General features: G+C 43.5%; 1 protein-coding gene across 1 annotated transcript in view; it reads left to right on the forward strand.

Annotated features, from left to right (window-relative positions):
- Nucleotides 1-13,275, forward strand: part of NCKAP1L (NCK associated protein 1 like) — a 382,805-nt gene that overhangs the window by 334,954 nt on the left and 34,576 nt on the right. Inside the window, exon 30 of the mRNA XM_073613639.1 lies at nt 3,329-3,418. Coding sequence (XP_073469740.1) covers nt 3,329-3,418 — 90 coding nt within the window. The remainder of the gene's footprint in view (nt 1-3,328; nt 3,419-13,275) is intronic.

The raw sequence follows: 13,275 nt of genomic DNA on the forward strand, positions 1-13,275 counted from the left end.
GAGGCAACAGAAAGTGAGAGAAAATCTACCCGTAGGAAGGGAAATTCACTCCTGTAAGTGTTATCATGGGAAAAAGGAGTCTCCACTGAAGGTTTATCACCAATCCTTGTTTCCACAACAACCCAACATTTTCAAAATCCAATTGTCATTGGGACAGAAAATGAGGTGAAATCTTCGGAACAGGGCGCAGACAGCAAAACAAACATTACAGGGGTGTTAACCCTTCCCTATGCTATCCAAAAAGCCTACAAATGTTTTTTTTGGCTGGAGCTACACTTAAAAAATTTACTTGTTTTGAGTTACATTCAAATTCAGCCCAAGAACAAACCTACAGACCCTATCTTTTTGTAACCCGGGGACTGCCTGTATATGGCTCCTGATTGCAACAGCTGAACAGTTATTGGTACTGTTGCGATCGGACTGACGCGCAGGTGTCGGTAATCCTATCCCTGACACAATGGTCTGAGCCATTCTGGGCCAATTCAACTCTGGTAATTTCAGAACACAGACCCGTCCTGTGGGCAAGGGCAACAATCCAGCCCACATCCATATTCCAGTAAATTGAGCACGGGAAATGGACGAGGCGATTCCTACGAAGTCAGTCCCTCTGACTGGGGAACAAATGGTTTCCAAAATGCTTCTGTCAAAGGATAATTGCCAATCTGTGTGCAACTACACTGTGTGTTGGCCGATTGCATATAGATTGTAAACTAGGAGATCTGTGTGTGTGTGTGTGGTGGCCTAGCAGATCAGTCTGTGGACAAACTGCTGGGTGGTGGCAGGATACAGTTTGTGTGTCTGGTGTGTGGACAGTAAGAAGAGTGATTAACACCAGGCTTCTAGCTTGTAGGATAGCTGGAGGAATCATGGAAGTGTGTGCTGATTGCGAGACTGCTCCCCAACCCTTATGCCCCATACACACGGTCTGATTTTCTGACGGAAAATGTGTGATAGGACTTTGTTGTCAGAAATTCCGACCGTGTGTAGGCTCCATCACACATTTTCCATCGGAATTTCCGACACACAAAGTTTGAGAGCAGGATATAAAATTTTCCGACAACAAAATCCGTTGTTGGAAATTCCGATCGTGTGTACACAAATCCGACGCACAAAGTGCCACGCATGCTCAGAATAAATAAAGAGATAAAAGCTATTGGCCACTGCCCCGTTTATAGTCCCGACGTACGTGTTTTACGTCACTGCGTTTAGAACGATCGGATTTTCCGACAACTTTGTGTGACCGTGTGTATGCAAGACAAATTTGAGCCAACATCCGTCGGAAAAAATACATGGATTTTGTTGTTGGAATGTCCGAACAAAGTCCGACCGTGTGTACGGGGCATTAGAGTGCACCAGATTGTATATAAGATTTGTATCTGCCTGTGTGTGGTCAGCAAGCTGGATTGGAGTTGAGACTCCCTCTAGTGGTGGCCAAAGGTAGTGCGGGCTGTGAACGTGTATCACTGCCAGTCTTTCTTACTTGCTTAGAATAGAAACCAATCATATTGTCAAAGTTTAATTGAACAAACTGAAGTTAGAAGCTGATTGGCTACCATGCACACCTGCACCGGATTTTGCACTCTCCAGTATTAGTAAATCTCCCCCATGGTGTCTTGGATTATGTTCAATGAAAACCTGGCCAACATATCTAATGATACTACCAAAAGACCAAACGGTTTAAGATGGTCTGGAGCCTTATGTGTCAGCTATGTACATATTGATATTTAGTGACCATAGTTACCTTCTGTGGGGGTCCACCTGTTCAGAGAGACTTGCTCCCCCCCTCTGGGTTTCCTCCACCTTTCCTCCTTTTTATTTTTTCTTCTGCTTTTTGCTCTCTTCCTCCTTTTTATTTGCCTTGTTCTACTTTCCTCTATTTGTGCAGTGCCCTATAACTTGCACCGTGTTGGACTCATGGAGCTACATTTTGATGTTATGTGACTTCTTCAGATAACCCTGGCGACCCTTTAGAGGCATTTATATAGCTGGATTCATGTTGAGTCCTGTGTTGGGTTGCCCTCTGGTTTTGTGGAACCTTGATTACATCAAGTTTTCCATTGTGATGTTTCTGTTCCGCTTCTTTACCATGATTCACCAGAAATCTTGCTACTGTATTGTTTGTGCGTAGTACTTCAAACTTCTTAATAAAACGGTTTAAAGTAAAATATGGTGGCATCTTATCCCTGCCTGCTGACTGAACAATGTCAAGGGAGCAATACACAGATAAGTCATGGACTTTGCGTCATCTCTACTCACCTTCTGTAAGCTCCATGTGCACGCAGCAGAGTCTGTTTGGCTCCTAGTGTTACCCCTCGCTTAAAATCTTTAAGGGACAGTGGGGTTGATTTACTAAAACTGGAGCTTTCAAACTCTGGTGCAGCTCTGCGTGGAAAAAAATCAGCTTCCAGTTTTTATTGCGAAAGTTTAATTGAACAAGCTGAAGTTAGAAGCAGATTGGCTACCATGCACAGCCGCACCAGATTATGTTCAATGAAAACCTGGCCAGCATAATTAATGATACTACCAAACGGTTTGAGATGGTCTGAAGCCCATGGATCAGATATGTACATATTGATATTTATAGACCATACCCATCTGCTGTGGGGGTCCACCTGTTCAGTGCTTTAGGTTTAGTAATTCTCATCCAGTATTTCTTACCATCTGTGTTGTTCTGTTCCTCTTTTCCCCCTTTAATTCTAGACAATCACAGGGGCAGAAAGTGAGGTCAATTTTCTAACATGATCAGAACATTAAAAAATTTACAGAAGTATCTGCTCCTCCCAAGTCTAGCCAAAAAAAAAAATGTCTGGATTGGATTTTACCTTTTACAAAAAGTCATATCACCTGGCAGAAGAAAACATCAAACAATGGTAAAAGTGGCATTTTTGATGTCCAGGGTACACCTTACGCTGTTCTACTAGATGTTATGGGGGGATTTTCGTCACTTTTCTGTTTTGATAGAAAGGCTTTGATTCTTTCTACGTCACTTATCCTGAACACATACAGTATGCAGAGCTACAATTCTGACTTTCCTGAGTTTACCGCTTCCATGCTTATTGTGGGTCAGTGACTAAGAAAGTGTTGAGGCAAGTGACAGCCATGATACTAGCAATTTCCACATTTCCTTCATATTCATTTAGTGTGCTTTCCACTAAAAATTCACTGCACACAATTTAAATGTATAGCTTTAAAAGATATAATAGACTGTATGACAAAGTCGTTTTACACTAAAACGAACAGCTTATGTATTTTTGTTAGGCAAACGGAGGAGTGTGACTGACAGCGAGAATGCCAAACTTCTTTCCTAATTTTTGATATTTTTTTACAGATGGCATCAGGAAGCCTACTACATCTCGGGGAGGAAACAGACAAGCTAAAAGCCAAGAACCGAGAATCTGTTTTACTGCTGCTTCATTTGGTAAGTGTCATGCTGCATGCTTGCACCCCATTGGCAGGAATTGAACTTAATCTGTAATAGCATCCTGTGCAAAGATGTTCGATATACAGCTGTCACAGTAACTGGGCACTCCAGGAGTGTATTTCCCTTTTTTCCGCCACTGAGAAAGGGATTATGTGATTTTAGTCTAACTTCTTAAGTTCACAATGGGAAACAATATCTCAATCATAATAGGATTAGCGAAAACAAATTCAGGATAAGGATGTTTTGCTCATCTGACAAATTTTCCAAATAAAAGAAAACTAGGAGGCTTTTGTTTAATACCATGCCTTCAGAAATGTTATTTTACTAATAAATTGATTTAATTTGCTTTACTGTACTTTCAGTGCTGGTAATAAAGATTTATAAAATATATATCATATTATGCAATGTTACATGCAAATCTTGCTGCTAGAGATAGGCCGAACACCCCCCCCCGTTTGGTGCGCAGCAGAACTCCTGAACAGGGAAAAAGTTCAGACCAGAACCCCATTAAAGTCTATGGGAGGCGAACAGGAAAAATCAAAAGTGCCCATTTTGAAGGCTTATATGCAAGTAACTGGCCATAAAACGGGTATGGGGGTCCAGGTACTGCCCTGAGGTACATGTATCAATGCAACATTTTTTTAAAAAAACAATAATTTTTAAAGGAGCAGTGATTTTAATGATGTTTGAAGTGCAACGATAAAATGTACAAATTTCTTTAAATATAGTACCTAGGGGATCCCCTTAGTCTGCGCGTAAAGTGGCACATCTGTAGCATGTATAGGACAAGTGAGCAACCCCCCTTCTGAACCATATCAGGCCACATGCCCTCAACATGGGGGTCAAGGGTCTCTTCCCCACTATCCTGGGTTGTGGGGGTCTGCAGGCAGAGGGCTTATCTGAACCTAGAAGCCCCCAGATTCCGCCCCCCCCCCTATGTGAATGAGTATGGGGTACATAGTACCATTTTATTTTTTATTGGGGGGGGTTGGCGGTGCGGCAGATGGTGTGATTGATGATGGATCTACATTTTTGAATAAAGGAATTGTCAAAAACTGACTATGCTCTCACAATGCTTGAAGGGGGGGGGGGGTTGCCAGGCAGTGGATGGTGTCAGTAGGGCAGTGGACAGTGTCAGTGTTTTTTATTTTGTTTGTATTTTATTTTCTATTTTTTACAATCTTATCATTTTTATCTATTTAATACTTTTTTTGACAGTGCCTTGGGGGGGGGGGGGTGTACAGTGTCATTAGAGCAGTGGATGGTGTCTGTAGTTTTTTATATGTATTTATTTATTTTTACAAATGTATTTTTTTTATTCTTTTCCTCACAATGCTTCTTGGGGGGGGGGGGGGGGTTAGATTGGGTCAATGGGTTGTTTCATTAGGGAGGTAGTTTTCTCTTTTTTTTTTTTTTTTTTTTGACAATTTTATTATTTTTCACTTTTTTTTTTTTTTTACAATTTTATTATTTTTCACAATGTTTTTTTTTTTTCATAATTTTATTCTTTTTTTTTCAATGTAATTTTTTTAATATGTATTACAATTCTGTTTTTTTTTTTTTTTGTCAGCCCTGTTGGGGGCTTTAGTGAGGGTTTAGGGGTCTAAACAGACCCCCAGCATCTCCCCTTTGAGACCGAGAAAGGGACTGAGGACAGAGATTCCCCAGTCCCTTTCTCTGCAGCCTCAGCTGTACTGAAGATGAATGAACAGAGACAGAGGCTCTTTTGTAGACGCTATAACATTTGCGCAAACCAATCAATATACGCTTTATACCAAAAATATGTAGCAGAATACATATTGGTCTAATCAGATGAATAAATTAGTTTTATATATATATATATATATATATATATATATATATATATATATATATATATATATATATATATATATATTGGATATGTATTATAGCAGAAAGTAAAAAATATTGTTTTTTTTTCAAAGTTGTCGGTCTTTTTTTGTTTATAGCGCAAAAAATAAGCACCGCAGAGGTGATCAAATACCACCAAAGTAAAGCTCTATTTGTGAAGGAAACAAAGGACACTAATTTTGTTTGGGTACAACGCTCGCATGACCGTGCAATTTTCAGTTAAAGCGACGCAGTGCCATATCACAAAAAATTGCGTGGTCATTAGGGGGTAAATCCTTCCGGGGCTAAAGTGGTCACAGTGGCCTTTCCTTAACAGTGCCTATTTTTTATTCTTAATAAATACACTGGCTACTACCAGGAGTTAAATTACCGCATGTGTTCACTACTATAATACCGCCTGACTTTATAAAATAATTCATGCGGTATTTTATTAGCGTTTTTTTAGTGAATACTAAAAATCTTTTTGAAAAACGTATACTCGGATGCAGTAAGGTACCGCTTTGTGAATGGAGCCCAATGTCTCTTTAGATATAAATTGACAACGGAAATTTAACTCCTTGTTGACAGTTGCCTCCCCTAAAATAAAGGTATTATAAACGAGTCAGAACTTTCTTGATTTTCAAAAAAAAATTATTTTCTTGAATCTATTTCTGCTATGCAACTGCGAGGAATGAAAAATATACAAAAAATGGCAGATGTGGAAGATAGGAAAGATATAAAAGCCAAACATCAACCAGTCATAATTATGTTTATGCAAGACTCTGATTATTTCTTTATATCAATAGAGAAAGAAAGATTTATATTTTTTCTATTTAGCCTTGCTTACATTGTCTGAGCCTCCTTCCTAGGCACAGTTCGCATTGATGAATGTTTTCCCACTTTTCTTATTTTTTTTTTTTTTTTTAATCAAAAAGATTTTCATAAAAAAATCCGGGCTTTGGTGTGGTTTGCTGTAAGTGCAGATTCCATAGTGATTAATGGTAGGAAATGTAAAATTCAGAGGTACAAATGAACCTTTAGCTATGAGAGTAAAAGATTGAATGAGGTCAAGCATTTGTGATGTCAACTGTCTGAATTCATTTTCATAACTCGCAGTCATGGCCATAAATGCAGACAGTTAGGGGGACAGCGGCTGTCAGACTTCAGGTGACCTTTGGCCTGTGAATCTCAGTAAAGCAGGACTCCAGGCAGATATTTTTTATTTAAATGTGCTGTGTAACCTAACTCTCATGAGATGTATGCCACATGCATGTTTGCTGCTCTTTAATATTTACAGTTTCATTCATGGCAGATAAAAGAACTTTTGCAATACTTGTGGCCTGCTGCAGGTTCTCGTACAAAGAAGTGATAGTTTCATTTATATTCCCCTGTCTCTGCTTGTCCATTTAGAGAATGCTTTGTATTTTGAGAATATTTCTTAGGGACACAGCATGTCCTATGAAGGCAAAGCTGGTCAAACACAGCCTTTTTCTCAGCGAACATTCTTTTCTCATTAAAACATGCATGTGTGTTTGAATAGCATATTCTCATGAATTTGAAAAGCATGATGGCCATGAACATTAACCCAAGAAAGATGTGGCACAGGTGCAACTTCTTTAGCCACTTCTTTAAAGTGTGTGTTACCCCAACACTTCATATTCCTGATATGTGTATGCTGTACCATGTACTTGTATAAGAAAGTATCCTGTTCTCTTTGTATTGCTTCCTTTATGTGAAATCCCTGGTAATCCTGCTAGTCCCCTTGCTTTCCTTTTAAGAACTGACCACACTTAGGAGGAGAACACACTGTGGTTAGTTCTCTAGCTGTGCTGGAAACTCAGCTGTCCTCCAATTAACAGACTTGTCCTGACATGCTCCCTATGCACAGCCACTGGCAAGCTCAGTGTGCTGTTGCTTCTCCTCCCCCAGCTCTTATGCAGCGGACACCCCCCCCCCCCCCCGGTGTCATTAACCATGAAATCAGGCCGAGACAGAAGTACAGTTAAATCACACTTGTTTAATAATAAAAGTAAAAAGAACAAACGTAGTCAAAACATAGCCAAGGTTCAGTAACCGGAACGGATAGTCAACCAAGCCAGAAGTCAGGGATCAATGTAGTGGAACAGCAAACAGGATCTGGAGCCAGAAGGGATATCAGTAAAGCAAGTCTTGAACAGGATTGCAGGAGATAGTTTTTGTGGTGTTGACCAGGGCGAAGGCAGAGAACCTGTGGACTGGACGGCTTAAGTAGGCAGGACTGACGAGCAGGATATCATCAACAGCTGAGTAACTGTGGAGAGATAGGAGCTGGAAATTAGCCGACAGCTGAGCGGCCGGCTCAGAGAAGGAAGAGCTAAGCCCAGCCCTGACACCCAGTTCGGTTTGCAGCAGAACATGCGAACAGGCAAAAAATTAGTTCGAACACGCGAACACCATTAAAGTCTATGTGACACAAACATGAAAAATCAAAAGTGCTCATTTTAAAGGCTTATATACAAGTTATTGCCATAAAAAGTGTTTTATGCCCCAGGGGACATGTATCAATGCAAAAAAAAGTTTTAAAAACTGCCAATTTTTCGGGAGCAGTGATTTTAATAATGCTTAAAGTGAAACAATAAAAATGAAATATTCCTTTAAATATTGTGCTTGGGGGGTGTCCTTAGTATGCCTGTAAAGTAGCGCATATTTCCCACGTTTATAACAGTGCCACAGCAAAATGACTTTTTTGCTGTGGCCCTTCAGGCCTGGTATGGATATTAAGGGGAACCCCGCACCAATTTTTTTTTTAAATGGCATGGTGTTCCCCCAGGCTCCCAGGTACTATATACTCTGAACAGCAGTATAGATACACTATACGGCCTGCCCTATATACTCTGCAGAAAATTGGGCATTAGGTGTTGGTGGTACCAGAACACTGTAAGCCCTCACAGTTACTCTTGTTGGGCGCAGGAATGGGCCCTGCTGTGAAATATTATACCAAGAATTGTAATTACATGCCCCTGTTAAACAGGGGCAGAAAAATTGGGCCTTGGACGGTGGTGGTGGTGGTGCCACTACACTGTAAGCCCTCACAAATACACTTGTTGGGCACAGGAACAGGCCATGCTGTGAAATATTATATAAAAAATTGTAATTACATGCCCCTGTTAAACGGGCAAGAAATGTGGCCCTTGGGTGGTGGTGCCCTAAACCAAAAATATTGTTGGAAGCTAGCATCATCAAGATTGAGGAGGAATAGGATAGTCAGCATAGGCAGTCTTCAAGGGATCCCACATCAATAGCAAATTCAATCAGTTACATCAGCATCAGGTGCTTGATAGCTGCTGATCGAAGACTGATTCATTTTTATGAATGTGAGCCTATCAACGGAGTCTGTGAACAGGCGCACTCTGTTTAATCTGTTACAAACCCTCCAGCAGCACTGAATGTGCGTTCAGAAAGCACGCTGGAAGCAGGACAGCCCAGTAGCTCAATTGCATATTGAGGACGTTCTGGCCAGTGGTCCATCCTCAAGATCCAGTAACCCAGTGCATGCTCTGTTGGAAAGGTCTCCAAGTCTGCTCTTGCCCCTAGATATTCCTGCACCATGTAATGCAGATGCTGGTGATTGTTGCTTGAACTGATCAGACCTTGGCGCTGAGGACTGAAAAATTATTTAAAGGCATTGGTCAGCTGGCCACCTTCTCCACTGCTCTTCCTCTGACCGAACAAAGCCTCAGCAAGGGTCTGGAAATGCATTGCACAAACCTTTCTTCAAGGTCTCCTGAAGATGTTTCATCCTCTGCTCCCTCTGCAAAGGCAGGATGAGTTCTGCAACCTTACCCTTGTAATGTGGATCAAGAAGGGTTGCCAGCCAGTAATGATCCCTCTCCTTGATACCTCAAATTTTAGGGTCCTTTTGCAGGCTTCGCAGAATCAGGTAGGCCATACAGCATAAATTTGCAGAGGAATTATATTCTGAGTCCTCTGGGTCACTAAGGATTACATGATCCGTAACTACCTCCTCCCAACCATGTACAACTCCTTGGGTTTCTGGGGACTGAAAACCATCCCTTGAAGACTGCTGCTGAGTGTTCTCCTCTACATCCATGCTAACACAATCCTCCTCTTCTTCCTGTGTGTTTGGCAGGCCGCAGGAATGCTATCTGGATAAAGGGGGACTTGAGGGGTAAGGAAGTCCTCCTCTTCCTCCTGCTGTTCTGTCTCAAGTGCCCTGTCCATGATTCCACAAACGTCTGCTCCAACAGGAAGACTAGAGGGACAGTGTCACTGATGCATGCTTTGTCACTGCTCACCATCCTTTTGGCCTCCTCAGATGGTGACAGGACAGTGCATGCATCCTTGATCAGTATTCACTGGCGTGGCGAAAAGAAGCCAAGCTCCCCTGACCATGTCCTGGTGCCATACTCGCACAGGTACTCATTGATGACCCTCTGCTGTATGTGCAGCCGCTGCACCATTGCCAGTGTTGAGTTTCACCTGGTGGGCATGTCACAAATGAGGCGGTTGATGGGCAGGTTGCATTCCCTTTGAATGTCAGCCAGCCGAGCACTGACCAGCAGGAATGACCACAGACTTTTCTGGCCTGTCACAGGAGATCCTGTAAGCCTGGGTACCTGCTCAAGAACCGCTGCACCACCAAATTCAGGACATGTGCCAAACATGGAACATGGCTCAAGTGTCCCTGTTGGAGAGTGGAGAGAAGGTTGGTACCATTGTCGCATACAACCATTCCTGGCTGAAGCTGACGTGGCGTCAACCACCTCTGAGCCTGCCCCTGCAGAACTGACAGAATCTCTTCCCCAGTGTGGCTCCTGTCCCCTAGGCAGACCAACTCAAGCACCTCATGGCATCTTTTAGCCTGACTGCTTGCGTAGCCCCTTGAACGCTTACGGAGCACCGCTGGTTCAGAGGACAAATCTGCAGAAGAGGCCATAGAGGAAGAAGAAGAGGGGTGGAGAAGAGAGCTGTGGAAGAATCACTACTAGCATTTTGGAGGCGTGGTGGCGGGACAAGCTCCAACAACACTTAACCGTGTCCTGCATCCTTCCCAGCTGCCAGCAGAGTTACCCAGTGTGCCGTGAAGGAAAAGTAACATCCCTGCCCATGCCTGCTGGACCATGAGTCAGCGGTAATATGAACCTTACTGCTGACTGCCCTGTCCAACGAGGCCAAAACATTGCCTTCCACATGCCGGTAGAGAGCTAGAATGGCCTTCCGTGAAAAGAAATGGCGTTTTGGAACCTGCCACTGAGGTACAGAACATTCCACAAATTCACGAAAGGGGGCAGAGTCTACCAGCTGAAAAGGCAGCAGTTGCAGTGCTAGCAATTTGGCCAAGCTAGCATTTAGACGCTGAGCAAGTGGATGGCTGGGACTGAATTTCTTTTTACGGTTCAGCAACTGGGGTAGGGAAATTTGCCTGCTAAAATCAGATGGTGGTGTACTGCTAGCAGATTGGCTGCAAGTACTTGGGACATCTATTGCTATACCTTCATTCAGTGCAAATTTTTGAGAGGACTGGAGGTATAGTAGGGTTGGAGATCTCAGATGAGGAGCAAGGAGAAGTCCGCCATTTTCTTTGATTTGGGTCTTTCAAGTGCTGTTGCTAATGGACTGCATGGCAGGTCATCATATGTCTGGTCAAGCATGTGGTGCCCAAGCGGCTGCTGTTCTGGCAACACTTGATCGGCTTCAGACATAGGTTACAAACAGCAACGATGCGATCTGCTGCACACGTGTCGAAAAAGGCCCACACCAAGGAACTTGTGCAAGTCAGCAGGGAGTCAGCAGCGCCTTCTTCCTCCTCAACTCCTCCCTCATTCTCCTCCTCCTCTTTACAGTTAGTGACCTCATCATCCTCCTCATCATCCTCATCATCTCCTCCCTCATCATCCTCATCATCTCCTCCCTCATTATCATCCTCCTCCTCCTAGTCAGTGACCTCATCATCCCCTCCCTCATCATCCTCCTCCTCCTCCCAGTCAGTGACCTCATCATCCCCTCCCTCATCACCCTCCTCCTCCTTATAGTCAATGACCTCATCATCCTCCTCCTCATCCTCCTCCTCCTCCTTACAGTCAGTGACCTCATCATCCCCTCCCTCATCCTCCTCCTTACAGTCAGTGACCTCATCATCTTCCTCCTCCTCATCATCCTCATCATCTCCTCATCATCATCTCCTTCCTCATCATCCTCCTCCTCTTCTCAGTCAGTGACCTCATCATCCCCTCCCTCCTCCTTACAATCAGTGACCTCATCATCCCCTCCTTCACCATTGTCCTCCTCCTTACAGTCAGTGACCTCATCATCCCCTCCCTTATCATCCTCCTCCTCCTCCTTACAGTCAGTGATCTCATCATCTCTTCCCTCATCCTCCTCCTCTTTACAGTGAGTGACCTCATCCTCCCCTCCCTCATTATCCTCTTCCTTACAGTCAGTGACCTCATCATCCCCTCCCTCATCATCATCCTCCGTACAGTCAGTGACCTTATCATCCCCTCCCTCATCATCCTCCTCCTTACACTCAGTGACCTCATCATCCCTTCCCTCATCATCCTCCTCCTCCTCCTTACAGTCAGTGACCTCATCATCCCCTCCCTCATCCTCCTCCTCCTCCTTCTCCTCCTTACAGTCAGTGACCTCATCATCCCTTCCCTCCTCCTCCCCAGTATAGTCAGTGACCTCATCATCCCCTCCCTCCTCCTCCTCCCCAGTACAGTCAGTGACCTCATCATCCCCTCCCTCCTCGTCACTGCAGCAAACTTGTCAGTATGCTGCAGATGGGGGAACATGACTGCCAGTTTCTTGTCCTTCTTGGGCACCCCCTCTCTCTAGGCTCATGTTACTCCTTTCCTCAACCTGGGAACCAACGTCCGGAGCCTTCAGATCACTGCGCATCCTCCAGCAGCATGTACCTGACACTGTGGTTGAATAATTCTGGAGACTCCTCCGTGCATGATGGTGGGGCTACGGAAGGAGTGACTGTGGACAAGGAGCCGGTGGAATAGGCTGCTTTGTCAGCTGCGTTGGAAGGCAAACTACTCTGACCCTGGGTGACAGAGGATGAGGAGGATGAGGACGGCTCAATAACACGGCCAGCAGCAGAAAAAAAGGACAAATGTGCCCCATGGCCACCTGCAGAGGATGCACCATATCCATGACCACCACTGTTGACTGTAGACACAGAGGCTGCTTGCCCCCCTTTAAGTGGCCTGTGAGCGTTTGCCTCTCCTTGGTGGCCTTCCAGACATGATGTATTTTTTGTTTTGTAACACCACACTACAGTGTTTTGTGTACTGTGTACACCACCAGAAATGTTGTAGAAACTGTACACACTGTATTAGATACTGTGTACACCGCCTGCACTGTATTAGCAACTGTACTATGGTTGCACTGTATTGTGTACACCACCAGAAGTGTAGTAGAAACTGTACACGCTGTATTAGATACTGTGTACACTACGAGAAAAGTAAAAGAAACAGTACTACGGCTGTACTGTGTACACCACCAGAAGTGTAGTAGAAACTGTACACACTGTATTAGATACTGTGTACACCACCAGAAAAGTAGTAGAAACTGTACTGTATTGTGTACTGTGCACACCACCAGAAGTGTAGTAGAAACTGTACACACTGTATTAGATACTGTGTACACCACCTGCGCTGTATTAGAAACTGTACTACGGCTGCACTGTATTGTGTACTGTGTACACCACCAGAAGTGTAGCAGAAACTGTACACACTGTATCAGATATTGTGTACACCACCAGCAAAGTAGTAGAAACTGTACTACGGCTGCACTGTATTGTGTACACCACCAGGAGTGTAGTAGAAACTGTACACACTGTATTAGATACTGTGTACACCGCCTGTAGTGTATTAGAAACAGTACACCACGGAATGCACTGTAGATATAGGCTACACTGGATGCAGAGTGTGTATATATATATATATATATATATATATATATATATATATATATATATAATCAAATACACTGCC

The sequence above is a fragment of the Aquarana catesbeiana genome, linkage group LG02, assembly GCF_042186555.1.
Source record: "Aquarana catesbeiana isolate 2022-GZ linkage group LG02, ASM4218655v1, whole genome shotgun sequence".
Taxonomy (NCBI): domain Eukaryota; kingdom Metazoa; phylum Chordata; class Amphibia; order Anura; family Ranidae; genus Aquarana; species Aquarana catesbeiana.